This window comes from Vicugna pacos, chromosome 4 (genome assembly GCF_048564905.1).
Source record: "Vicugna pacos chromosome 4, VicPac4, whole genome shotgun sequence".
Lineage (NCBI taxonomy): Eukaryota > Metazoa > Chordata > Mammalia > Artiodactyla > Camelidae > Vicugna > Vicugna pacos.
The window spans coordinates 4136985-4162745 of record NC_132990.1 but is presented as its reverse complement, the minus strand read 5'-3'; the positions used below and the strand labels follow the sequence as shown (position 1 = coordinate 4162745).

Here is a 25761-nt window from a genome sequence, read left to right as displayed (position 1 = left end):
TGCAGAGCCTAACTCTGCTGCCGATGAGGAGAGCAGTCAGGGAGTTTCCCAGAGAAGATGACCTATGAGCTGAGTGCAGACTGAAGGATGAGTAAGAGCTAAAGAGTAGGAAAGTCATCTAGGAAGAGGGAACAAACAGCATTTACAGAGGCCTTCAGAAAACAAAGATCATGGTACTTTTGAATAAATGAAAGCAGTTCCGATGCTTTTTGCATCTAATGGCTGCATCCTAGCGTGTAAGAGGGAAGTGGCCAGGAGACAACTCTAGTGTGGTTATGTGAGGAACAGATCATGAAGAGTATTGAAAGCTGCTTGGAGGATTTTGTTCTTTATCCTTGGAATGGTACTGTGTTCCTGAGGTGTTTTCAGGAGTTACTGTTATGATAAAAATGATTGGATTTGCATTTTATAAGTAACCAAGTTGCTGTGTGTGTAGACAGAGGAGAGGCAAACTGAATGGAGAAAGACCAATTAGGAGGCTTGTTATGAGCTAAACTGTGTCCCCTCCAAATTCATGTGTTCAAGTCCCAACTCTAAGAACCTCAGAATGTAACTTAAAGTAATTAAGTTAAAATGAAGACATTAAGGTGGGGCTTGAGTCCAGTCTGACTGAAAGAGATTCTGGGAACTGATACATGGAAGAAAGAACATATGAAGGCACAGCAAGAAGGCAGCAATCTGTTAACCCAGGAGAGAGACTTCAGAGGAACGCACACCTCCCGACACCTTGATCTTGAAATTCTAGCCTCCAGAACTGTCATGTCTGTCATCTTTTGCTCATCATAATGTTTTTGAGATACGGCCATGTTATTGCATGTATCAGTGATCAGTGATCATTGTTTTTCAGTGCTGAATTGTATTGCATTTTATGAGTATACCACATTTTGTTACCCATTCATTTGAGGATAGATATTTGGGTTTTCCAATTTTTGGTTATTATAAGTAAAACTTTAAGGACTACTTATGTATAAGCCTTTTGTTTGGACATATATTTTAACTTCTCTTGAGTAAATACCTAGGAGTGGTTTTTGGGGATTATGTGTTAAGTAAAGAGGGAAAACACTCCAAAACTTTGGTTGGAGAAAGCTGCCCTCTAAATATTATGTAGACTAAGAAAGGGAGGTTTTCTCAACCTTTTTTCCCTTTTTTCTCCCTTTATCAAGTTTGGAATGGTCAGCTGTCATTGTAGATGAAGCTCATAGAATCAAGAATCCAAAGGCTAGAGTAACAGAGGTTATGAAAGCTTTAAAATGTAATGTCCGAATTGGCCTCACTGGAACCATTCTTCAGAACAACATGAAAGAATTGTGGTGTGTTATGGACTGGTGAGTAAAAATACTTTTTATTTTTTGGAAAATTACTTAATACTTCTTTAACTTAATGTTACCTTGTTTCTGAAAAAAAAAATTGTCATTTACACAAGTGTTTGATCCCAAACATAGTATAGAGTAGAGAGTTTCATGAAAACCTATCTTTATACATTACTCTTGGTCCCTAAAGTAAATATCTGGACCGATCTACCAGTTCCATCATTTTCTTACAGTTGTTCACTGAGATTGCCATAAAGAAGACCATTGTGCTTTCTTGTCTTACATTATCATTATTAAACAAGTGACTTAGTATATTTCTTAAAACCAAGAAGAAATCAGTGTTTTCTATTTTAGATAATTTCATAAAGCCCTAACATTTTTCTTATTGTCATTACAAAGGGCCGTGCCAGGACTTTTAGGTAGCAGGGTCCACTTCAAGAAGCAGTTTTCTGACCCAGTAGAACATGGTCAGAGACACACAGCAACGAAAAGAGAACTAGCCACCGGCCGAAAGGCCATGCAGAGACTTGCAAGAAAGATGTCTGGATGGTTTCTCAGGCGTACCAAGACTCTAATCAAGGATCAGCTGCCTAAGAAGGAAGACCGGGTGAGAACTGCATCTGTGTATATTATAAATTTTTTGTCTTTTTTTTGTAAAAATACATCATTTGGAGAGGAAATTTATCTCCTGTGGTATTTTATGAATGTAGTTTTTTGTCCTTTACTTAGTGTGAAAAACATTGTTATATGCAGAATTTCAGAAAATAATTAATTGAGCTCAATAATCATTTTCCTTACTAACTTCACTAATGTGCTTGGCGTCAGGTTTCTTGTTAGTGTACATTAAACTCATTTCTCTTATTTTAGAACAAGAAGCCTTTTGATATAATTCTTCCTCAATGAAGAAGAAAGAGCTTCTCTCCCTAATATGTTTTCTGTTCATGTTTTATCCTTCCTATACTGTGATCCATCTATAACCCAGTATATTCTTTGGTGCCTTAATTATAGCTGCAGGACCAAAGTGGTTAAAAGCTTTTTTAATAGATTCATTTTTTGTAAAATGCTATATGTACAGTCATAAGACTAACCTAAATTTAAGAATTTGTAGGAAAATTACAATTAAATTCTGTTAATTGTGTAAGAAAATTTGAGGAATTGACATTAAGAGGAATTTTTTTAATATAGTGGCTCTCTTGTATAGTTTTTAATTTGTGGTTCTTCTAGAAGACCCCAAATAGCCCAAACAATCTTGAGAAAGAATAGCAAAGCTGGAGGCATCACATTTCCTGACTTTGAGCTGTATTACAAAGCTATAGTAATCAAAACAATATGGTACTGGCATAAAAACAGACACATAGACCAATGGAATAAAATAGAGAGCAACCAGAAATAAACCTATGCATAAGCAGTCAATCTGAAGAGATGTCTGAATATTTTACAAGAGAGCAAGAACTCAGTGGGGAAAAGATAGTCTTTCAACAAATGGTACTGGAAAAATTCGATAGGCTCATGAAAAAGAATGAAATTAGACTCCTGTCTTACACCACTCACAAAAGTTAACTTAAAGTGGATTAGACTTAAATATAAGACCTGAAACTATAAAACTCCTAGAAGAAAAAAGGGAAAAAAACTCCTTGACATTGGTCTTGGCAATGATTTCTCAAATAGGTCATCAATAGCACAGAAACAAAACCAAAAATAGACAAGTGAGGTTACATCAAACTAGAAATCTTCTGTACAGCAGAAGAAACAACAGAATGAAGAAGCAACATCCTGAATGGTTAAAAATACTAGTAAACCATATATTTGATGAGGGCCTAGTATCTAAAATATACAAAATCTCTTACAACTCAATAGCAAAAAACCAAATAATCCAACTTAAAAATGGGCAGAGAACCTAAACAGACTTTTTTTTTTTTTCAAAGAAGACATACAGATGGCCAACAGACACATGAAAAGATGCTCAGTATCACAAATCATCAGGGAAATCAAAACCACGGTTAGGTATCAGCTCACACCTGTCACAATGGCTTTTATCAAAAAGAGAGGTAACAAGTGTTGATGATTTTGTGGAGAAAAATGAACCCCCGTGCATTGTTTGTGAAAATGTAAAGCCGCTATGGAAAACAGTATGGAGATTCCTTAAAAAGTTAAAAATAGAATTATCAGCAGTCCCTTATCTGGGTATATGGTCAGCCCTCTGTATCTGCAGGTTCCACATTTGTAAATGCAGACGGTCAAATGTACTGGACCATTTTATTAAAAGGTTTTGAGCATCCACAGATTTTGGTATACATGCAGGGTCAGGGTAGTCCTAGAACTAATCCTGCACAGATATTGAAGGACAATCGTGTATCTGAAAGAAATGCAATCATTCTTGAAGAGATATCTGAACTTCCATGTTTATTGCAGCATTGTTCACAATTCCTAAGATACGGAAATAAGCTGTGTCTGTCAACAGACGAATGGATAAAATAGATGTGCATATATATAGAGTGGAATATTATTCAGCCATAAAAGAAGGAAATCTGTCATTTGTTATAACATGGATGGATCTTGAGGGCATTATGCTAAGTGAAATAACTCAGGCAGAGAAAGACAAATACTGGAGGAACTCATACCTTAATTATTATCATACCTCTATCTTCTGTATTCTCTTTTTATCCTTACATGCACAATTTGTCCTTTTTTTGCAATAATATTCTTTGTGATACATGCATATAAATATTTCTAAATAGATGCCTTTTCCCTTTATTCATGTTCTTCAAACTCCTATTATGGATATATTTTGTTTTATGACCTTAGTTACATACAGCTATACCTGGAAGAATTTTACCAATTTCCAGTGCTACCAGAATGCAAGGCAAATTCTATCCCCCATAACTTAGTGGCATTATTTTCTTACATTTTCTTCTCTTCTTGAATTTGGGCACGAAGTAGCAACTTGTAGTTGCTTTTTCATGTGTATTTACTTAATTCTTATTTTTACTAATCTTAGGAATTTATAGCAAGATATTGAATACAAATACTTTATCCTCTTTTCAGTAATAGGAATTTTTAAAATTTTTTTCTAATTTTTCGAGTAATTCAGTAAGTATTATCCATACCATTGTTCTAAAATCTTCTGTTTTTCCTTATCTAGTTTTTTATTTGACCTAAACTTTAATCACTTATTTGCAATATGAAACCTCGAAAAGATCTACAATATTGAGAAATACACAAGGAAATCACACACTTGGTTTTTCTTCATATTTTGATTTTTTAAATTAAAAAACAAACTATGAGATTTATTTGAAATTAAGTCATAATTTATATAGTTTAGGGTAGAGTGGTAGCATGGAATATAGAATTGGGAGAAATTTTCCTACCTTCTCCTGTCTATAATGATGTATCCAGAAGAAAAATCAATTAATTTATGAGCAATTTTCACTATTACAATCAATGAAACCTAATGTACATTGTGATTATTATTGCTATTAAAAAAGATACTAACAATTACCTTGTATTTTATCTTGGCAGATGGTGTATTGTTCTCTGACAGATTTTCAGAAAGCTGTCTATCAAGCAGTATTAGAAACAGAAGATGTGTCTTTGATACTTCAGTCTTCTAAGCCTTGTACCTGCAGCAGTGGCCGAAAAAGGAGAAATTGTTGTTATAAGGTAAACATTTCAGTATGATATCTTTACTATCTTGCTTTTGATTACATATCCTCTATTCTAGTGTCAGAGAAAGTAACAGATAAAATAACTTTTCACCAGACAGTTCTTTAGAAGCTGAAAGTTAATGAAAAGGAATAATTTTCAAGAAGATTTACAATATCAAGCAGTAATCACAGAAAAATACAATATTCAAATATATTTTCAAAAAACTAGTTTTGGAAAGTAGCTTCAATTTTATATCCTCTCTTTTAGCTTTTATTCAGAAGTATCCTACTTTCATCTTGAAATTTCATTTCATTTTCCGTAAATTTCTTGTTATCAGTGGAAAATACTTCTTTGATAAGAGGCTTAAAATATTATTCTGATGTGAGATAGAATCTTAATTTAATAGAAATTGTGTATCAGTACATTAAAGTGTTTTATTTCTATTTAGAAATAAATACTCATTTATGCTTTTTTTTTAACCCATCTACATTTCCTGCCCTTTATCACCACTCTGTTTTATTATTAATTTATTTGTCACAGATCCCCATACTTAGACCTTAAATAAATATTTATCTAGATTGATATTTACTCCATATCTCATTTATTTTGCTGTTTTTAACCACTTCACTTTTTTTGGAATGTAGATGAGTGGAGAGAGTAGAGGCTTCTGTATAATACCACTGTCACACTGAGAGTTTTATGACCAGGAACCTCTTATGGCAGCATTTCTATCACTGTGTATTGGGAGGATAAATACTTCTTGGAATGTGGACTTTCTTCCTTCTTTTATTAAAAGTATCACTGTATTATAGTTTCACCAAAAGTATGATTCCACGTTAGTGATTCATGCATATTTTAATGACATTGACTGTTATTTTTTCAGACTGATTATGTCAATAGTAACCAGATAGTAAATATTGTAAGTGATATATTTCGTGATGTAAGTAGTTACATAGCCATGTTAGTCCCTTGCTTATTTTTATTTTCTGTACTTCTCTGGTTACAGACCAATTCACATGGTGAAACAGTGAAAACCTTGTATTTCAGTTACCTTGCAGTCCTTCAGAAGGTCGCTAACCATGTCGCACTACTGCAGGCTGCTAGCACCTCCAAACAGCAGGTTTGGGTTGGCTTTTTAAAGTTTCTTCTTAATGCTATTCGGTATAAATATTTTACATTTGGTATAAAATTTCTTAGCCAGATATCCGTAAGATATTTTTATATGAAATTTAAGAGGAAGCTGACTTCTTGTTTTTTAATTTAGGTGTCAAGAACTATATGCACTTAAGTTTCTAATGAAAGTGAGAAAATTTAACCTTAAAATAACTTGTTTATGCCTCTGAAAATGTTCATTTATTTGTTTTCCTAACATCTTTTGATATAATTACTGATTAAAGGTATTTGATGAGTCAGTCCTAATTCCACTAACAGTGTGTCTAATTACATTTATCAAATCTGATGGATTAAAATGAGGATTTACAATAATCTGTATGTTAAATATATGGAGTGTTTCCCAAACTGGCAAAAATCAGTCACTTCAAGGTTTTGGCATAAATGGAGCCATTTACTTTGGTCTTTTCAACTGTGTCTTATTCTAAAGCGCAACATAAATAAAGATCTTTTTTAAGGCTATTTTATATGGTGATTTTATATTTTCTTTTTGTGTTATGGTCTTGAGGCTATTCAAATGTAATTTGAAAAGACTGTTTGCTTTTTGGGAAGTATTTGGTTCCTTGTGTAGGAAATCTTAAGAAAGTAACAATAAAATTAATAACCATGCCATTATCTCAAAACTCATCAAAACCGTATATGATTAACATATATCTTTAACGTTTTCTGAGTCTAAGCCTGACTTAGAGGAGGTAAAATCTTCAACATAAGGACTATAATAATTTAGAAGGACTACAATAATATAGTCCTTCTAAACAGATTTTTTCATAAATAATTTCAAGTTACACAGATTTAAACATGTTTTGTTAAAATTTCTTGTACCTTTTTCCCTTAAGGAAGCACTTATCAAAAGGATATGTGATCAGGTATTTTCCAGATTCCCAGATTTTGTGCAGAAAAGCAAAGATGCAGCCTTTGAAACGCTTTCTGACCCAAAATACAGTGGAAAAATGAAGGTAGGTATTCTTTTCTCAGGTTGCATGTACGTAAGAATGATGTACAGTATATTTAGCAAATGGCATGACAGAGATACCAATTAATCAGAATGGATGCCTGATCATTCAGAAGAGAGAGTGACCAAAGACAAGGCATGTGGTTCTGCCAGCATTTACTAGCTCACTGCGAACCCTGCGTGTGGTAGGTTCTCAGTTAGTCGTAGTTACACCAAGTGCACCTCAGACTTGCCTTATTGGTGTATTGGATTCATGCCCTCTTAAAAAATGTATGCTGTCACCACCTATATAATAGCTTGTCTTCAGATGTTTAAGGAGAAGCTCTACCAGGAATATAAATGTCAGCGCCAAATAAGAGGATGAGGATAGGCAGTAGTTCTGAATTAGAGAAGGGAGCTTCTTGAAGAGCTCAAGGTGGACAAGGCCTCTATGTCTATAGTGAATTTTCGGCCTCTTTTTTTTACTTACTGATTTTGATTATAAGGTTGCTAAGTCTCATTTGTGGCAAGGGAGCATTTGTGTACACCAGGAAACTGACCTGTTGGTGCTGCTCTTGGTGATGTATTAACTGAGGGACAGCTGTGAGAAGGAAGGCTAGGTTCTCCAGCCACGTCCCTGGCCTTGGGCACTGCGTGTGACAGCTGCATAGAATGCTGACAGCTTCCAGTCACCTTGCAGCAGAATTTGTTTCTTTAACCCCTTAATAACTATCAAGAATCTTTATTTATGGATTCAGAGTTTTACAGAACAATTCCCAATTTTTATGTTCTGATTAAGGAAAAATAATTTCTTTAGGCAAAAAGTTAAAAAAAAACAAACAAGAAAGGAAGTAATTTAAAGTAGCTAGGGGTCAGAGCTAGCACAGTGTCTTCTCTTGCTCAACTATTAAAAGGGTTTTATATTGAGTATAAGTTTTTTCATTTAAAAGTTTTAAGTGTTTGTCATTTAATAAATGAAATTGGTTAAGTGTTTATTGTATAGTTCAGAAAAATGTTATACTTAGTACAGAAAATTCCTTTTCTTTCCTTTGTGGTTTGCTTTTCCCCAGCGTTCTGGAGCTGTCATTGCCAGATGTGGAAATGCCTGTTTTAAAAATAACAGTATTACTATCATACACAGGCTTTGGATTCTTTTTGCTTCCTCCCTAAAAGCACTGTGTATGGGGCAAATTATTGGCATTTTGAGGTCAAAATCGAATCTGGAGTTCAGGGTTTACTGTAAATAGAGAAACAGAGGAGAAAATGAGAAGAGGTATATATCTGACTGACTATTTTAAGAAAATAAATATCAAGACTTTTAGAACCTATATGTAATTAAACATATTTTGTTATAGCTAGCTAGAGAAAATTTAGATACTTCCTGAAAGGAATGCTCCTCTGTAGTTTAGTTTCTGAACATATTGTCGGTATAAAGAAAGTGTATTTTGGAAATTAAATTAATCCATTTAAATGCATCCCATAATCTAAAACGCTTCCTTTTTATTAAAACCAGATGAGATGAAATAAAAGTCTTTGAGAACTTCACCTCATTATTGATAATATGATGATGAATGACATTTCATGTAATATCTAATATTTTATTTCTCTTACTTGGCAAAAAATGAAGGGAATTATGAAAGAAAACTGAGGTTATATTGTATAAAGATTATTTTTAAGATATTCTCAAGTGATGTTTATGTGTGTAAAGTATACTTTAGATTGAAACTGGTTCACTGATGTTCTGTGGTTTATTTCCAGGTCCTTCAGCAGCTTTTAAATCATTGCAGGAAAAACAAAGATAAAGTTCTTCTTTTCTCCTTTTCCACCAAGGTGAGTTTTGTCTGAAGTGTATTCTTGATTGGCTTAGCCCTAAACAGCATCCAGCCATATTTTCTGTCTTATACTTACTTCAGGAAATGGTAATGTGGTAAGCAACTTTTAAAACAGATGCTTAAATCTCAATTATATCACAGTTACATACTGTCAAATAGCAAGCTCAAAGATAGATTTCTTATTCTCTGTTGACGTTTTTGTTAATAATTAGTGTTCTTTAAAACATTTAAGACATTTTAGAATGTGGAAAATAGCAGAAGTAATGAAATATATTTACCTTGATGAGTTAACCAATACTTTTCTTTTTATTCAGTGTTAGTTTAAAAAATTGCAGATTGATTTTTTTTCCCCTGAAAGATTGTTTTGTTTTGTTTTTTAAAGGTTGCTGAACATTAAAGTCAGTTTCAGTATAATGGGAAGATATACATGGGTTAGGAATTAGAAAAATATTTTTTGCTCTTGTAATTGTAAGAAAGAAATTGTGAGCAGCAGTAATTAACACTTAGTAAATCTCACCTCTATAATGGTGTGAAACTTATTAAGCTATGAATTTGTTTTTTGCACATCTCTGTATCTTTCCTCTAGTTGCTTGATGTGCTGCAGCAATACTGTATGGCGTCTGGGCTTGATTACCGACGACTTGATGGAAGTACAAAATCAGAGGAAAGACTCAAGATTGTGAAAGAGTTCAACAGTACACAAGATGTTAACATTTGCCTTGTCTCCACAATGTAGGAAAATAAAATTTGATAACTTGATTTTTATCTAATTGCTTTTAAGATTTAGGGTAATTTTTAAGCTGTTACTGGATTTTTAGTGGCTATGCTTACATTGCCTTGTTTCATTTGGCTTTAAAGAGAAGAAGCAAAGATGCTATTAATTTTGACTGAAATAATATCTTGAGTTTTACCTAAACCATTTTCTCAGTTCCCTTTCATCACTGAATTCTCTTTATATGCCTGAGTTTATTAAAATAACAATCCAAAAAAAAATGGATGTTTCCTCCTAGAAATTTTCTTTGGTAGTGTTTTTGACTCATGTCTTGTGGTTAGAACTGTCAGACTTAATTGAGTAATCACGTTATTAATCGAATAGCTGAGAATCATTTGTAGCACTGGTTTTCGAACTGGGATCAAGGGGTCCTAGAGAACCCAATGGGCTTAGTGGACCAGGAGTTTCCCTCCTCTGTCTCTACCTGGTCTCAACCAGCACAGCTCCACACTTACAGGTTTGATAAAAGTTAAATCAGTTCTAACACCTATTTATGAATCTTTCAGTAAACCTTTTTAAAAAATACACACTTTAGAGAAAGATTTAAGTCAATATAGACACCTAAGAAGATAAATCCCTTTTGGGGGTTAACAAATAATGTAACTTTTGATATCTAATGTAATAAGTATTTTGTAGATATGCTCCCTATCTTTCAAAAAGAATTTCAAGAGACATTTAAAATAAAAATATATAAAATGCAAAAAAGGAAAAACTAAGTCAAAATAAAAATGACTTAAAATGAGGAATCAAATGATACATATGATGAATGAGCTATGTAACTGTTGAGCACTGAAATTATTTTTGAATTCTTATAACTAAAGCACAAGGAGAGTTCTGGATTTCCACTTTCCGGTAAAAGAAGTCAAGAAGTAATTTCTCATATAAGTCCTTAAATACAAAACATTAAATGATATAGAATGCTGTCCTCAGTTAAATTTTATAAAACACACATGAACATTCTTAGTTTTTAAAGAGTGTTTTTGAAAGTAATAAATGCCTTCAAAAACAGTTCAAATAATTCAGAACTTAGGACAGCCAATTGTCTTTCATTCCTCTTTTGCTCACCTCCAGTCTAATTTGATGAGCTCAGCTATAAAGCTCCTAGTGATCTCTTCAACTGTGTTAGAAATTGCTGTTTAACCCATTCATTGAATTTTTAATTTTTAAAGACTGCTTTTTATGTTTAGAAGTGCTGTCAGCTGATTTTTTTCAGCAAAATCTTTGCAGGACAGAAGAATGTGGCATATTGAAAGTACTGAAAGGGGAAAAAAACAACTTATGACCAAGAATACTTTACCCAGTAAGACTGTCATTCAAACTTGAAGGAGAGAAGAGGTTACTAGACAAGCAAAAACTAAGAGTTCATCACCACTAAACCAATCTTACAAGAAATGTGAAAGGGCCTTGTTGAAGTGGAAAAGAAAAGTCCATAACTAGAAGTAAGAAAATAAAGGAAAGAAAAATATTTCACTAGTTAAGGCAAATATATAGTAAAGGCAGTGGGTCAACCACCTAAAAAGGCAGAAAGGAGGTTAAAAGACCAAAGTTGTAAAATCAACTACAATTATATTAAGTAGTTAGGTGATATGAAAAGTTGAAGGATGTAAAATACAATGTTAAAAACATTAAATATGGTGTAAAATACAATGTTAAAAACATTAAATATGGTGTAGAGGGAGTAAAAATGTAGTGCTTTTAGAATGCATTCAAACTGAAGTGACTATCAGCTTAAAACATATATTTTTATATATTTTTTATAAATATAAATATATTTATAAAGAGACTAAAAGAAAAAGACAGGAACAGAGAAGAACTACAAAAACATCAGAAAACAACTAACAAAATGGCAATAAGTATATACCTATTAATAATTACTTTAAATATAAATGGACTAAATGTTTTAATAAAAAGAGGCTGGATGAATGGATGCAAAAATGAAATCCATCTATATGCTGCCTATGAGAGTCACTTCAGATCTAATGACACACCCAGACTAAAAGTGAAAGGACAGAAAAAGATAATCCATGCAAATAGAAGCTGCAGGCAAGTTGGGTTAGCAATACTCTTTCAGACAAAATAAACTTTAAAACACAGACTATATAAAAGACATACAAGGGCAATCATAATGATAAAGTGACCAATCCATGAAGAGGCTAAAACATCCATAAATATTTATGCACCCAACACAGGAGCACCTAAATATATGAAGCAGATATTAACAGGCATAAAGGGAGAAACTGACTATAATACAGTAATAGTAGTAAAACAAAAATCAATTTATCAGTGATTAGGTCATCCAGACAAAATCAATAAGGAAGCATTGACCTTAAATAACCCATTAAAACAGATGGACTTTATAGATACATACAGAACATTCTATCCCAAAACTCTGGAATATTTATTCTTTTCAACTGTACTTAGAACATTCTTCAGGTTAGATCCCTTGCTAGGCCACAAAATGAATCTTAGTAAATTTAAGAAGATTGAAATCATAAAGCATCTTTTCTGACCACATGATGTGGAACTAGAAGTCAATTATGGGAAGCAAACTGGAGGGGAAAAAAAAAACACATAGAGGCCAAACAACCAATGTTACTGTTTAATGCTATTAAACAACCAATGTGTCAATGCAGAATTCAAAGAGGAAATTAAGGAAAGGGAAAACAGGAGGCCAATGAGGTAAGACATACAGGTGTGATTTAATAAGGACTTGAAACAGGGTAGTGGAAATAGGCATGGAGAAGGGACTCATGAGAAAAATGTTTTTGAAGTAAATGTGACAGGACTGGATATTGGTTGGTTTTTTCAGTTGTCTTATTTTACTTGTCCTATGAGTCTATTGATGACAAATTCTCTTAGTTTGTCTTAGACTGAGAATGTCATGATTTCCCCTTTCATTTCTGAAGGATATTTTTGCTAGATACAGAATTCTGGCTTCATAGTCCTTTCAGCACTTGAAAAAAGTTGTACTGCTTCCTCCTGGCCACCATGGTTTCAGATGAGAAATCCACTTTCATTTGAATTGATATTCCCTTAAAAGTAGTGTATCATTTCTCTCTGACTGTTTTCGAAGAGTTTGTCTTTTGTTTTCAGAAGTTTAATTATAATGTATCTTAGCATGAATTTCTTTGGGTTTATGCTTTTTGGCATTAATGCAACTCTTTGTATTCTTTAGGTTTATGTCTTTTCCCAAATATGGGAAGTTTTCAGCTATATTTCCTTGAATACTTTTTCAGTCCCACTCTCTATTTTTTCCTAGGACTAAAATGATACAAATGTTAACTCTTCTGTTACTATACCTCAGGTCTCTAAGACTGCTCTTTTTTTTTTTTTTTCCTCCCAGTATATTTTCTTCCTGTTGTTCAGACTGGGTAAATAATATTGATCTGTTCTTATGTTTTTTTGGTTCTATCCTCTGTCATCTCCACTGTAAATTCAAATCCATCCAGCAAATTTTATAATTCAGTTATTTTTCAACTCTAAAATTTTGGGATCCTCTCTTTCTTTGCTGGGACTTTCTATTTTTAATTTGTTTCAAGCATATTTGTTACTGCTTTTTGAAGCATTTTTATTGTGGCTCCATTAAAATCCTTGTCAGATAATTCCAGCATCTGATTCTTCATAGTGTTATCATCTGTTAACTGTCTTTTCTCATTGAAGTTGAGATTTTCCTGGATCTTAGTAAGGCTTGTAATTTTTTATGATATGTTGGACATTTTGAGTATTATGTTATAAAACTCTGTATCTTATTTAAATCTTCTGTTAGCCAGACACCATGCCAGACATATTGGGTGCAAATGCATGTCTCTTGCTTGGCCTTTGTTGACATCTTGAGATTGAGGTGCTTCATTATTATTTCTGCTTGGGCTCCACCCACTCCTCCACTCCAGAGGGGACCTCGTTATAGCTGGCCAGAAATGAATGTTTAAGCTCTTCAGTCTTCTCTGACACCACCTGGGTGGGGATGAGAGATGCCTCATTACTGTCAGGCAAAGGGGGAAATTTAGTCTCCCCACTCAGCCTTTGCTAAGCAGGTTAGGGGTCAGACTACAGATTTTTTCCAGTGGTGGTTGCAAGAATAGGCTGGTTATTATGTAATATTTTTTATATCTTAAAACTCTGTACCTTTCCTGGTTCTTTGGCTGAAGGAAGAAGCCTTTTATTGGGCTTTTTTGTCTGTGACTGTTGGCTGTTGGCATTTCCAATTCACTGGCTTCTCTAGAACTCAATCTGGGATGTATTATGCAAAAAGAAAGCCAGGGAACTCACTGCCATGTCATCCTTAGGTGTTGTGGTCTCCAGCCAGACTATGTTCTCTCTGCCTTTCAAACTCAAACGTTTTATTTTAAATGTAATGTTCAGAGTTTTTAGCTACACTTAATGGGAAGAATAAGGAAAAGTACATTTACATTTATATTGATTTTTTTAAGTGTGTATATTATTTAGCTGGAGTATACTAGCAGTTTTTTAAAAAAATTATGTTAGGAAAATCCTATAGAATATAGTATTTGAGTATCAAAAAAATGGTAAAAACCAGCACAACCTACTTAATGGACTCTTATGCTCAGATTTCTTAAGGATATTCTAGAATGGTAGAAAAAAGGTTCCACAGCTATTTCACTTATGGCATATTTGTGTTTTAATCATCTTACTTTTCTAATGCTAATGTAACATTGTATTGCTGTGCTTGTAGAAACCTGGCATAATTGAGTTATAGAGCAAAAACGTTGATTTGCTATTTTAATATACTCTTTTGTGTTTATTCCAGGGCTGGTGGACTAGGCCTCAATTTTGTTGGTGCCAATGTGGTTGTATTATTTGATCCTACTTGGAATCCAGCCAATGATCTTCAAGCAGTTGACAGGTATAATAGTGACAAAATTTAAAGTAACCTGCAAATATTTTAATTTAAAGATGCTCCTGAATTTTTCAACTTGTTTATAATGTGGCTGTGATTAGAAGATAAGGAAGACCTTGTAAAACATTTTTAAAATTTTATGTAAGATAACCCTGAACTTCTGAATCAAATGGCAAGCTGATAATAGCCATCTATTTTTCATTCATCTCAAAATCCCATTATTGTGACAAGATTGATTTGGAAGAAAGAATCAGTAACACTGCAGGAAAATTGGAAAGGTCACTACTGGTAGATCTGAAGTTTTGAGAAACTTGTGGAAGAATCTGTGTGATCAGAAAACCTGCAGAGAAAAGCCACAATCCAAGGTCAGCAGGAGAGCACAGAGAAATTTCAAGTGTGGGGTCAGCAACTTCAGGATGTGGGGGTAGACAGAGTGCATCCTTCTGGGAAGTTAATATGCTGACTCTAAAATAAATTCCTCTCACATCCTTTACATAAAGAGGGACTGACGTGCAGTAGGTGCTCCTTGATGAAATCTAAAAGAATAATTTAATAAATTTTATAAATAAGTAGGGACTCAAACTGACAAAATGTTCTTACAATGGATGTTAGGGCCAAAACAAAAGGCATGGAAACCCAGACCAGGTTTCCTACACAGTTCATCTTATCACTATTTTACAGTTTCCTGAGTACAGGTCTTTCACATCCTTAGTTAAATTTATTCCTAGGTATTTTATTCTTTTTGATGCTATGGTCAATGGGATTGTTTCTTTAATGTTTCTTTCTGATAGTTCATTTTTAGTGTATAGAAATGCAACAGATTTCTATATGTTAATTTTTGAATCCTGCATCTTCACTAGATTCATTGATGAGCTCTAAGTAGTTTTTTATTGGCATCTTTAGGATTTTCTATGTATAGTATCATGTCATCTCTATACAGTGACAGTTTTACTGCTTCCTCTCCAATTTGAATTTCTTTTGTTTCTTTTTCTTGTCTGATTGCTACGGCTAGGACTTCCAATACTATGTTGAATAAAAGTGCCACAGTGGGCATCCTTATCCTGTATCTGATCTTAGAGGAAATGCTTTCAGCATTTCACTATTGAGTATGATGTTAGCTATGGGTTGGTCATATATGGCCTTTATTATGTTGAGGTATGTTCCCTCTATACTCACTTTGTTGAGAGTTTTTATCATAAATGGATGTTGAATTTTTTCAGAAGCTTTTCCCACATCTTTTGAGATGATCATATGATTTTTATTCTTCAGTTTGTTAATCTGGTATATCATCACGTTGATTTGCAGACATTGAACCATTCTTGCATGCATGGCATAAATCTCACTTGATCATGGTGTATTGGTTGTAACTTCTTTTTCATTTCTGATGTTATTGATTTGGGTCCTCTCTCTTTTTTTCTTGATGAATCTGGCAAAAGCTTTATCGATTTTGATTATCATTTCAAAGAACCAGCTCTTAGTTTCATTGATCTTTTCCATTGCTTTTTTAGTCTGTGTTTCATTTATTCCTGCTTTGACCTTTATGATTTGTTTCCTTCAACTTTCGGTTATGTTTGGTTTTTTTTTCTCATTCCTTTAGGTATAAGGTTAGGTTGTTTATTTGCATTTTTTCTTTATTTCTGAGGTAGGTGGTATCATTATAAGCCTCAAGACTGCTCTTTGGCTTTGTCTCATGTATTTTGGATCATTTTGTTCTCGTTTTCTACTAGCTTTATATGTTGTTAATTTACTACATTTTCTGTACATTTGCCTTTACCAGTGAGATTTTTCCTTTCATAATTTTCATACATCTAGTTGTGGCATTTTCTTTTTCAAACAGAAAAGCCCTGAAATATTTATTGAAAGTTGGTTGGGTGGTGCTAAACTCTTTTAGCTTTTGCTTGTTTGTAACACTTTTTCTCTCTTCATCAGATCTATATGAAAACCTTGCTGAGTATTTTTCATTTTAGGTTTTTCCCTTTCATCACTTTAAATACATTGTGTACTTCTTCTGGCCTATAGATGTTTCTCTTGATAAGTCAGCTGATGACATTATGGAAGTTCCTTTGTATGTAACTTGTTGCTTTTTCCTTGCTGCTTATTTAATAGTCTCTCTTTATCTTTAATTTTTGCCATTTTAATTACAATGTTTTTTGGTGTGCTTCTGTTTGGGTTGATACTGTTTGGGACTCTTTTTGCTTCCTGACGTAGATATCTGTTTCCTTTCCCATGTTAGGGAAGTATTCAGTTATTACGTCTTCAAATATGTTTTCTACTCCTTTCTCATTCTTCTTCTGGGACCCATATAATGTGAAAGTATGCTTGATATTGTCCCAGAGCTCCATAATTTCTTTTTTTTTTCTTTTTTTCTGCTCAGCTTCAGTGATTTTTACTGCTGTGTCTTCTAGCTCACTGCTCCATTCCTCTATATCATATAATCTGTTAATTCTTTTTTGTGTATTTTAAAGTTTTATTTGTATATTTTTATTATTAAGGTGTAATTGACTTATAACATTGTAGTATATTTTTTAATGAAATACAGTTGGTTTAGAGTATTATATTAGTTCTGTGTGTATAGCATAGAGATTCAGTATTTTTACAGATTATACACTGTCAAAATTTATTATAAGATAGCAGCTGTAATTCCCTGTATTATACAATATATCCTTGTGGCTTATCTATTGTATACATAGTAAGTGGTTTATATCTCCTAATCTCATACCCCTATCTTGTCCCTACCCTCTTTCCTCTCCCCACTGGTAAGCACTAGTTTATTTTCTATATCTGTGATTCTATTTCTCTTTTGCTGTATACATTCTTTTGTTTTATTTTTTGGATTCCATATGTAGGTGGTATCATATAGTACTTATCTTCCTCTGAGTTCTTTCACTGAGCATATTCTCTAGGTCCATCTGTGTTGCTATAATTGACAGAATTTCATTCATTTTTATGGCTGAGTAATAATCCATTGTGTATGTATATATCACATCTTTATCCATGTATGTGTTGATGGACACTGAGTTGCTTCTGTATCTTAGCTATTGTAATTAATGCTGCTGTGAACATTTGGGGTGCATGTATCTTTTTGAATTAGTATTTGCATTTTTCTTCTGGATATGTATACCCAGGAGTAGAGTTGCTGGATCGTATCATAGTTCTATCTTTAGTTTTTTGATGAACCTCCATACTGTTTTCCATAGCGGCTGTACCAATTTTACATTCCCATCAACCGTGTTCAAAGGTTCCCTCTTCTCGACATCCTTTTGCCAATAACATTTATTATTTGTGGTCTTTTTGGTGATAGCTATTCTGAGAGGTGTGAGGTGATACCTCATTGTGGTTTTGATTTCCATTTTTCTAATAATTAGCAATATTGAGGATCTTTTCGTGTGCCTGTTAGCTGTGTATATGTCTTAGGGAAAATGTATTTTCAAGTCTCCTGCCCGTTATTTTGATTGTGTTGTTTTGTTTTGATACTACTTTTTTTTTTTTTTTTTGATTTTGCGTTGTATGAGCCGTTTATACGTTTTGGATATTAACCCCTTGTTGGTCATGTCATTTGTAAATATTTCGCTCATGCCTTAGGTTGTCTTTTTGTTTTGTCAGTGACTTCCTTTGCTATGCAAAAGCTTTTAAATTTAATTAGGTCCCGTTTGTTTATTTTTGCTGTTGTTTCTTTTGAAGAAGACTAATCCAAAAACTGTTGCTATGATTTATGTCAAAGATTGCTCAGATTGTGTTCTTTTCTAGGATGTTATGGTTTCAGTTCTCATATTTAGGTCTTTAATCCATTTAGAGTTTATTCTTGTATTTGGTGAGGAATTGTTCTATCTCATTGTTTTACACGAGGCTTTCCAGTTTTTCCAGAACCACTTATTGAAAGGACCATCTTTTCTCCACTGTATATTCTTGCCTCCTCTGAAATAGATTAGTTGACCGTAGATGCATGGGTTTTATTTCTGAGCTCTCTATTTTGTTATGTTGATCTATACTAAGGAGAAATGATAAGGAGAGAGTTTCAATTTCAAATGAAAGGACTCTTAACAATAACGCAAAGCCATATGAAAATATAAAGTTCTGCAGCACAGATAAGCATATAAACAAATATAAAAACCAGTATTGTTATAATTCTGGTTTATAAGTCTACTTTTTTTCTTCAGGATTTAAAAGACAAATGTATAAAAGTAATTTTAAATCTGCATTAATGGATATGTAACGTATAAAGATATAATTTGTGACATCAGTAAGCTAAAAGGTGATGGCAGAGCTGTAAAGGAGGATTTTTTTTTAAATGCAGTTGAAATTAACTTGGTATCAATATAAGATAGAATAAATTTGAGTCCACGTAGTCGATTTGCAGATCCTGCACTTTTAATGAGCCTCTTGCCACTGACAGCTGTCCTGGAAAATGGTCAAATGAAAACCACAAAAAAAATCCCTATTTCTTTTTGTCTTAATGACATTTGTTGTAATTTTTTCTTTTTCATCTAGACCATCAAGGCCTATCTTATTTAACCCAGTGTTCCCTCAAAACACAACTCACCGTGCTTTGGCTTTCAGTGGATCAGCTGACAATAAAACCAAATGAACAGCATCCCCATTCCCTTCCCTCTCCTTCCATTGACTCTGACGGGAGGAACCAAGATGAGAAGTGAAGATACTGACCTGCACACTGTATAACAGTTCTTCAGCACTTGTCTCTGGGTGATGAAAGCCATTACTTAACACATCCATACTTTATGGACCTAGAAATTGATGAAGCACAGGTCCAGTATAACATGTTATCCCCTATTCTTCTCCAGGTGTGCAAGATTTTCAGGACCCCAAGATGTCCTCTAGTAAAGGCCCTTCTTTGTGAGCCAGAATGGGTGGAGGAGGCAGAGGGACCACCAGATATAACGACACAATGTGACTTTCTAAGGTTAAAATTAAATTTCCCCCAAATTGTAACATTTTCACTCATGAAGCAGTATGGCCTTGCCTCTGATCCCCCCATGTCTGTGCAAGTATTTAGAAACAGGTGACCTCATTCAGAGCATCCAACAAAGCCTCCATCTGGGAGAAGCCGCAGGGGCTAGACCTATAGGTAGCCAGTGTGGTGAGTCAGATTAGAGTTTTAATTAGCTCTGTGGTCCATATCAAAACACGTGGGGTACTAGTCAGCTGAGGGATCCTTTCAGAGAGACTGGCTGGAAATCTTGGTAGATGAGGGCTGTAAATCTGCAGTTGCATAGGCTCGCCTGCTGGAGAACTGTTTGTCTCCCAGTTTTTTTTTTTTTTAACAGTTTCAGTGAGGTATAGTTAACATACAGAAAACCACACATATTTAAATTGTACAGTTGGTAAGTTTTGTTATGGGTATACACTGAAACCATTACCATGATGAAGGTAGCGAACATATCCATCACCCGTAAAATCTGCCTGTGCTGCTTTGTAATTCATCCCTCTTGCCCCTCCTGAGGCCCCTATTCCCAAGCAACCACTGGTCTGCTTTCTGTCGCTATGGATTAGCTTGCATTTCTGAGAGTTTTAATTTAAATGGAATCATTCATAAGCTTAAGGCCACCATAAAAGAAAAATTTGAATTTAGGAAACTTTTTTGGACAGTGGAAGGTGACGTTTCAACAGAAATGAAGTTGATGTGTATATTTTTTCTATAATATGTTTCTCCTCAATGACTGGCCTTTTTATATTAATTTTATATGACTTTCTGTTTTTACATTGTTATTAAATATATAGTATATTTAAACGTAAAATATTTCTTTTTAAATGAAAACTTTAGTAGTGTTTTGTTTTTATATCCAAAAGCTACCTCCTGAACCTAACATTGTTTCACTTGATTTTGGTTGTCTTTTGTTTTTAATCTCTTTTGCAGAGCATACAGGATTGGGCAATGCAGAGATGTCAAAGTGCTTCGGCTGATATCCTTGGGAACTGTGGAGGAGATCATGTACTTACGACAGGTATACAAGCAGGTAAGTACATTTCCCTTTTCCTAATTAAGAAGTAAACGTTTGTCAGGTTTCAAAAATTGGTAACAAATTTGTGTAAAAATATGTGTTTTGTTTTATTCTAGCTATCATATGGAGTTTAATAAGATTATGAAATATACTCTAGAATACACTTACATAAAACAGATTAATTCTTCGTTTCATTGAATGTTAGAGCTGAAAGTTTCTTAGAGAAGTACTTCTTTAAGGTGCTCATGAATTACCTAGGGATCTTTAAAATACAGATTCTGATTTAGTAGGTCTGGGTGGAGCCCAAGATTCTGCTTTTTTAACAAGCTCCTGAGAGTGGCAACACTGCTAGTCTGCAGACCACAATTTGAGTCACGAGGTCACAGCTTGGCCCCATACTGTGGGCCAAGACATAAGTGAATGCCAAGAACGGGATACAGGTGCACTGAGACATCCCACAGCTCTCTGGGCAGCAAGATTCCCTAAGCCAGCGTCCAGCCTCAAGTAACCTCCTCTCTGGGTAGATGTTCATATATTACCATTTCTATATGTGCCATGACATGAAGAGGACTCAGGGGGATTCCTTAGAAGTATCTACTGCAAACATTTCATGATGTATATAATGAAACTGGGACCCGGGGACACCCCAGTAAATGAAATTATAGGAATAGAACACAAGTGCACAAACTACTGCACTGGTTCTTTTAATATTCAGCCAAAATTGCATTAACTCTTTAATATCCTTAGGGTATCAATTACTACTCCATTTATGCCTCTAAATAAAGTTTATTTAGTTTATAACTGCTCACTTGAGAAGATCTGGAATGAGGTTCAAGTTTATTATAAGTGTTAAATTTGACTTGCTCCCTGTATATTCAGTTGGAATCTATTCAGCAGCAAACAGCTGCCACATGTGGTGATAGTTAACCTAAGAACGATCCAATCTTAAATTTATGCTATTTTCTTAATTCTAAAAATAGAATTGTACACAGCAGTTTTTATTTTTCTTAAAGCATTTAGCTCTGTAAGAAACCTTTCATCTTTTTGTTCTTTAGTTATAGCACAACTACTTGAAAATTATTTTTTTCAGACATGATTAACTAAACTTGGGGGGAAAAGTATGATATTATTATTTTCATCTTAGGAGCAACTCTTTAGAACACTCTTCGAATACTTGCCTTAATATAAGTAAAAGTCGTTCCTGAATCACACAGTAATTTTTCTCAATCCTATTGCTATATACATTTACTTTTTGTCTACTTATCTGACTCATTTAATGAAATAAAATGACCCATTACATAATATATATTGTATAATAATATATAATAAGAAGGCTCCCGAAGATGAAGATAATTTAAGTTTTCAGAAATTTGTATGATCTAATAGCTTATTAAAATAAGCCACTTAGGGAACATTCAGTCATACAGCTTGGTAGGCATAGATAAAGATAAGATGACAGTCACGTGAGGAGGTGGCATAAGTGTGATTCAAAGATTGATTGGAGTTTGAACCAAGGGTGCAAATGGCAAACACACTCTAGCCTCACAGGTGTTCCTCAGATCTCTTGGATAGGAAGAAATCCAAAATGATACTTAAAGGAAAAAAAACCTTTAAAAATGTTGGAGAGCAAGAGGAGGTCTCTCTGAGGATCAGAAATGAGAAGGAATCCTGAAAGACAAAAGGTTGAGATCAGGTTGAAGGAAGAAACCAAGCTAAACTCAAGTCAGGAAAAAACTACTGAAAAAGGTAGGTGCAACTTGTGGATATTTTAAGCTTAGAGTCAACAGATACTAAAGAAAGAAAAGGAGCGTTGGGTTAACCATGGTGCCTTTTTAGGGGTATTATTAATGATCTAACAAGGTGGTTTAACCCTTATGATCTTTCTCCTGTTGTACCAAATTACAGCCAACGGAGATGTCTCCTCTCAAGTAGGAACAATATGTAGAAATACTGGAAGGAAAGAAGCAAGACAGAGCTCCAAATTTTTGCTGAAATCAAGAAGAAAGTCCCTTCTGTTGCCCAGAATATATTAAATACTTGCACATTCCACCCACCCCTGATTTGAATAATTACTGCATTTGGCTGAGATAAGTTTGTAAGGCATTTGAAGACAGATGAATATTCAACAAAAAATAATTAGTATTAAACAGCTTAGGAAAATAAACACTATGAAAATGGCCCTCAGAGATACCAGGTCTTAATCCCTGGAACATGTAAATGTTACTTTATATAGAAAAAGGGTCTTTGCAGATGTGATTTTGAGATGGGGAGATTAGCCTGGGTTGTCCCGAAGGGCTCTAAATCACAAGTATCATTATGAAAAGGAAGCAGAGGGGAATCTGACCCAGGCAGAAGAGAAGGCAGTGTAACCACAGAGGCAGAAATGGGAGTGATGTGGTCACAAGCTAAGGAATGCTGGCAGCCACCGGAAGTGGGAAGAGGCAAGGAATGGATTCTCCCCTAGAGCTTAGGGAGAGAGCATGTCCCTGCCAAAACTTGATTCCATCCCAGTGATAGTGATGTCAGACTTCTGACCTCCAGAACTAAAAGATGATATATTTCTGTTGTTTTAAGCCACCAAGTTTATAATAATTTGTTACAAGAGTCATAGGAACTAATGTGGGTGCTTAAAAAATTACCCTAAGCAAAAACAAAATTTATAGAAAAGAGTAAAAGAGATTTTTAAAGAAAATAAAACATTCAAAACGTAAGTAAGGTTGTAAGATCCTGGAAACTAGAAAAGATTACCAGAGGAAAAAACCCATTAGAAATACAGATAATGAAAAACTCCACCAAAAGGCTGAATAGCAAAGAGCAAAGTTTTTATCTAAATGAAAGAGGCTAGAAATTCATTTAGATTACAGAGCAAAAACTCAGAGATAGAACACACATAAAGGTTACAAGAGGGGAGTGGATATAGCTCAGTGGTAGAGTGTGTGCTTAGCATGTACAAGGTTCTGGGTTCAATCCCCAGTACCTCCATTTAAAAAAATAAGTAAAATTCAAAGTAAATAAGTAAACCTAATTATCACCCCCCTTAAAAAAAAAAAGAAAAGAAAAGTTTGAAGAAATGAAGGCTAGATCTAGAAGCTGCAATATCAGTCTTATAGTTGAAGAAGGGAACATAAGAAAGAGAAGGAAAGAAGTCCAAAATAAGGGAAGAAACATTTAAACAATAGAAAATGAGAGTCCACGGATTTATATGGGCCCACTGAGTGCTAAATAGGATGAATAAAAATAGATGCACACTTACATCATCTTTGGTAAAACACCAAGGATAAAGTGAAATCCGTAAACTTTCCAGAAATAATATGGGAAGGGAAAAAAAAAAGCATTGTCTATAAAATTACTAGAATTAGATAGACAGTTGACTACTTATTAGAGATACTGGATATTTAAGAGAAATAACTTCAAATGAGGGAAAATGATAACTATATTGTCAGTGAAAGTGAATTTTTAACTCATAACTTTCCCACTAAGAAAGATCCTAACCTAGATGACTTCAGTGGTGAGTTCTATCAAATGTTTCTTGTTCTTTTTGAAAACAGAAGAACACTTCCAGCCTACCTGAGAAAGACAGAAGAATTCTGGTACCAAAATTGTCAAAGACATTACAAGAACAGAAAATTATAGACCAATATGTCTCATGAATATAAATGCAAAATTCTTTTAACAAAGCCTCTGTTAGAAGCTGACTTGTTACCTCCCCCTGCAAAATAAAATAAAATAAAAATAAAAATAAAATAAGATAAAATAAAATAAAATAAATTAAGAACATATGTTGAAGTCCTAACCCCTGGTACCTGTGAATGGGATCTTATTTGGAAGTAAGGTCTTTGCAGATGTAATCAAGTTAAATGAAGTTATACTGGATTAGGGTGGCCCCTAATCCAATGACTGATCTTGAAAGAGGGAAATTTGGATACAGACAGACACAGAGGGAGAATTACATGTAATGACAGAGGTAAAGATCAGAGTGATACAGCTGCAGTCCAAAGAATGCCAAGGATTGCCAGCAACCACCAGAAGCTAGGAAGAGGAAAGGAAGGGTCTTCTCTTAGAAGCTTCAGAGAGAACGTGGCCCTGCCAATATCTTGACTTCAGATCTTTAGCCTCCAGAACTGAAAGAGAGTAAGTTTGTTGTTTTAAACCACCCAGTTGGTGATACTTTGTTATGGCAGCCTTAGGAAATTGATACAGCCCCCAAGGCCAAAATTATGAATTTGACTACATTTTTGTATGAAACTTCCCTATGACAAAGGAATTACAAACCAAATTAAAGGAGAGACCAGGAGGAAATTAGCATCTAAAATAAAGAACTCCGACAAACCAATAAAAAGACTATGATTAGGCATTTGACTCAAGAAAAAAAAAAATGCAATGGTTAACCTGTGTATGAAAAGAAGCCTAACTACACTTGTAATCCAGAAATGCCAAATAAAATACGATTGTGTTCTGCACATTCTGCAAAAGACTTTTTTGTTTTGTTTTGTGAGTTTTTTTGTTTTTTGTTTGCTTGTTTGTTTTACAGAGGTGGGGAGATTGGCATTGTTCAGTTTGGTGAGGATGTTTTTAAAGAGGTGCTCATATACTGTTTTTGAGAATACATGTGTTTAAGGAAGAGTCAGTAGCAAGGGTAAAGTCCTCGGTAACGGGACCATCAAGTACATCCATTGCTGTTGTGATTCTGTGGTCCCAGGACTATAACCCGTGTTTCTGGGACATTGATATAAAACTGATCAAGTTGGTATGTTGATCCATAACTTCTTAGGTCCTAAGTGTCTTGTTGTAAGAAGGACAACTGGAGATGAGAAACTGGTAACAAGTATAAATTTGGGTTTCAGCCAAACTCAGGTATAAATTCTAGAAATGCTACTTTCTCATGGAGAGTCTGTGAGCAAGGCACTTAATTTATCTAAATTTAAGTTCTTTTATTTCCCAAAGGAACCCTAATATCTTACAGGGTTGTAGGAATTAATAAATGTGAAAATGCTACACATGTGTTCAATAAATAGTAGCTCTTATTAATAAGAATAATCTTATTTGCCTACAATAATTTATTATAGTACAAGTCAACTGAGATGATAGTCACAGTAAAGTATCACTCCTTACTAATCCTTCCATTAACAATAGATTGATTTCTCATTCTGTGCATTCTTTGTTGCTTTCAAGAAATTTTAAAGTGTACATGGGGTTAATCATATTGTACTTATATTATATTTAGTAAAGTATCTAGTAAATAAAGAGACACATTAATGTTGATTTTGAAGTAGCAGATGTCCTTAA

At 34.1% G+C, this 25761-nt stretch overlaps 1 protein-coding gene across 5 annotated transcripts in view; it reads left to right on the top strand.

Annotated features, from left to right (window-relative positions):
• Nucleotides 1-25761, top strand: part of ERCC6L2 (ERCC excision repair 6 like 2) — a 96025-nt gene that overhangs the window by 17559 nt on the left and 52705 nt on the right. For all 5 annotated transcript variants that reach the window (XM_072959159.1, XM_072959161.1, XM_072959162.1 and 2 more), the window contains 9 exons: nucleotides 1164-1325; nucleotides 1710-1917; nucleotides 4830-4970; nucleotides 5962-6075; nucleotides 6962-7081; nucleotides 8815-8886; nucleotides 9475-9620; nucleotides 14429-14524; nucleotides 20391-20490. In XM_072959159.1, the coding sequence (XP_072815260.1) occupies nucleotides 1164-1325; nucleotides 1710-1917; nucleotides 4830-4970; nucleotides 5962-6075; nucleotides 6962-7081; nucleotides 8815-8886; nucleotides 9475-9620; nucleotides 14429-14524; nucleotides 20391-20490 (1159 nt within the window). The remainder of the gene's footprint in view (nucleotides 1-1163; nucleotides 1326-1709; nucleotides 1918-4829; nucleotides 4971-5961; nucleotides 6076-6961; nucleotides 7082-8814; nucleotides 8887-9474; nucleotides 9621-14428; nucleotides 14525-20390; nucleotides 20491-25761) is intronic.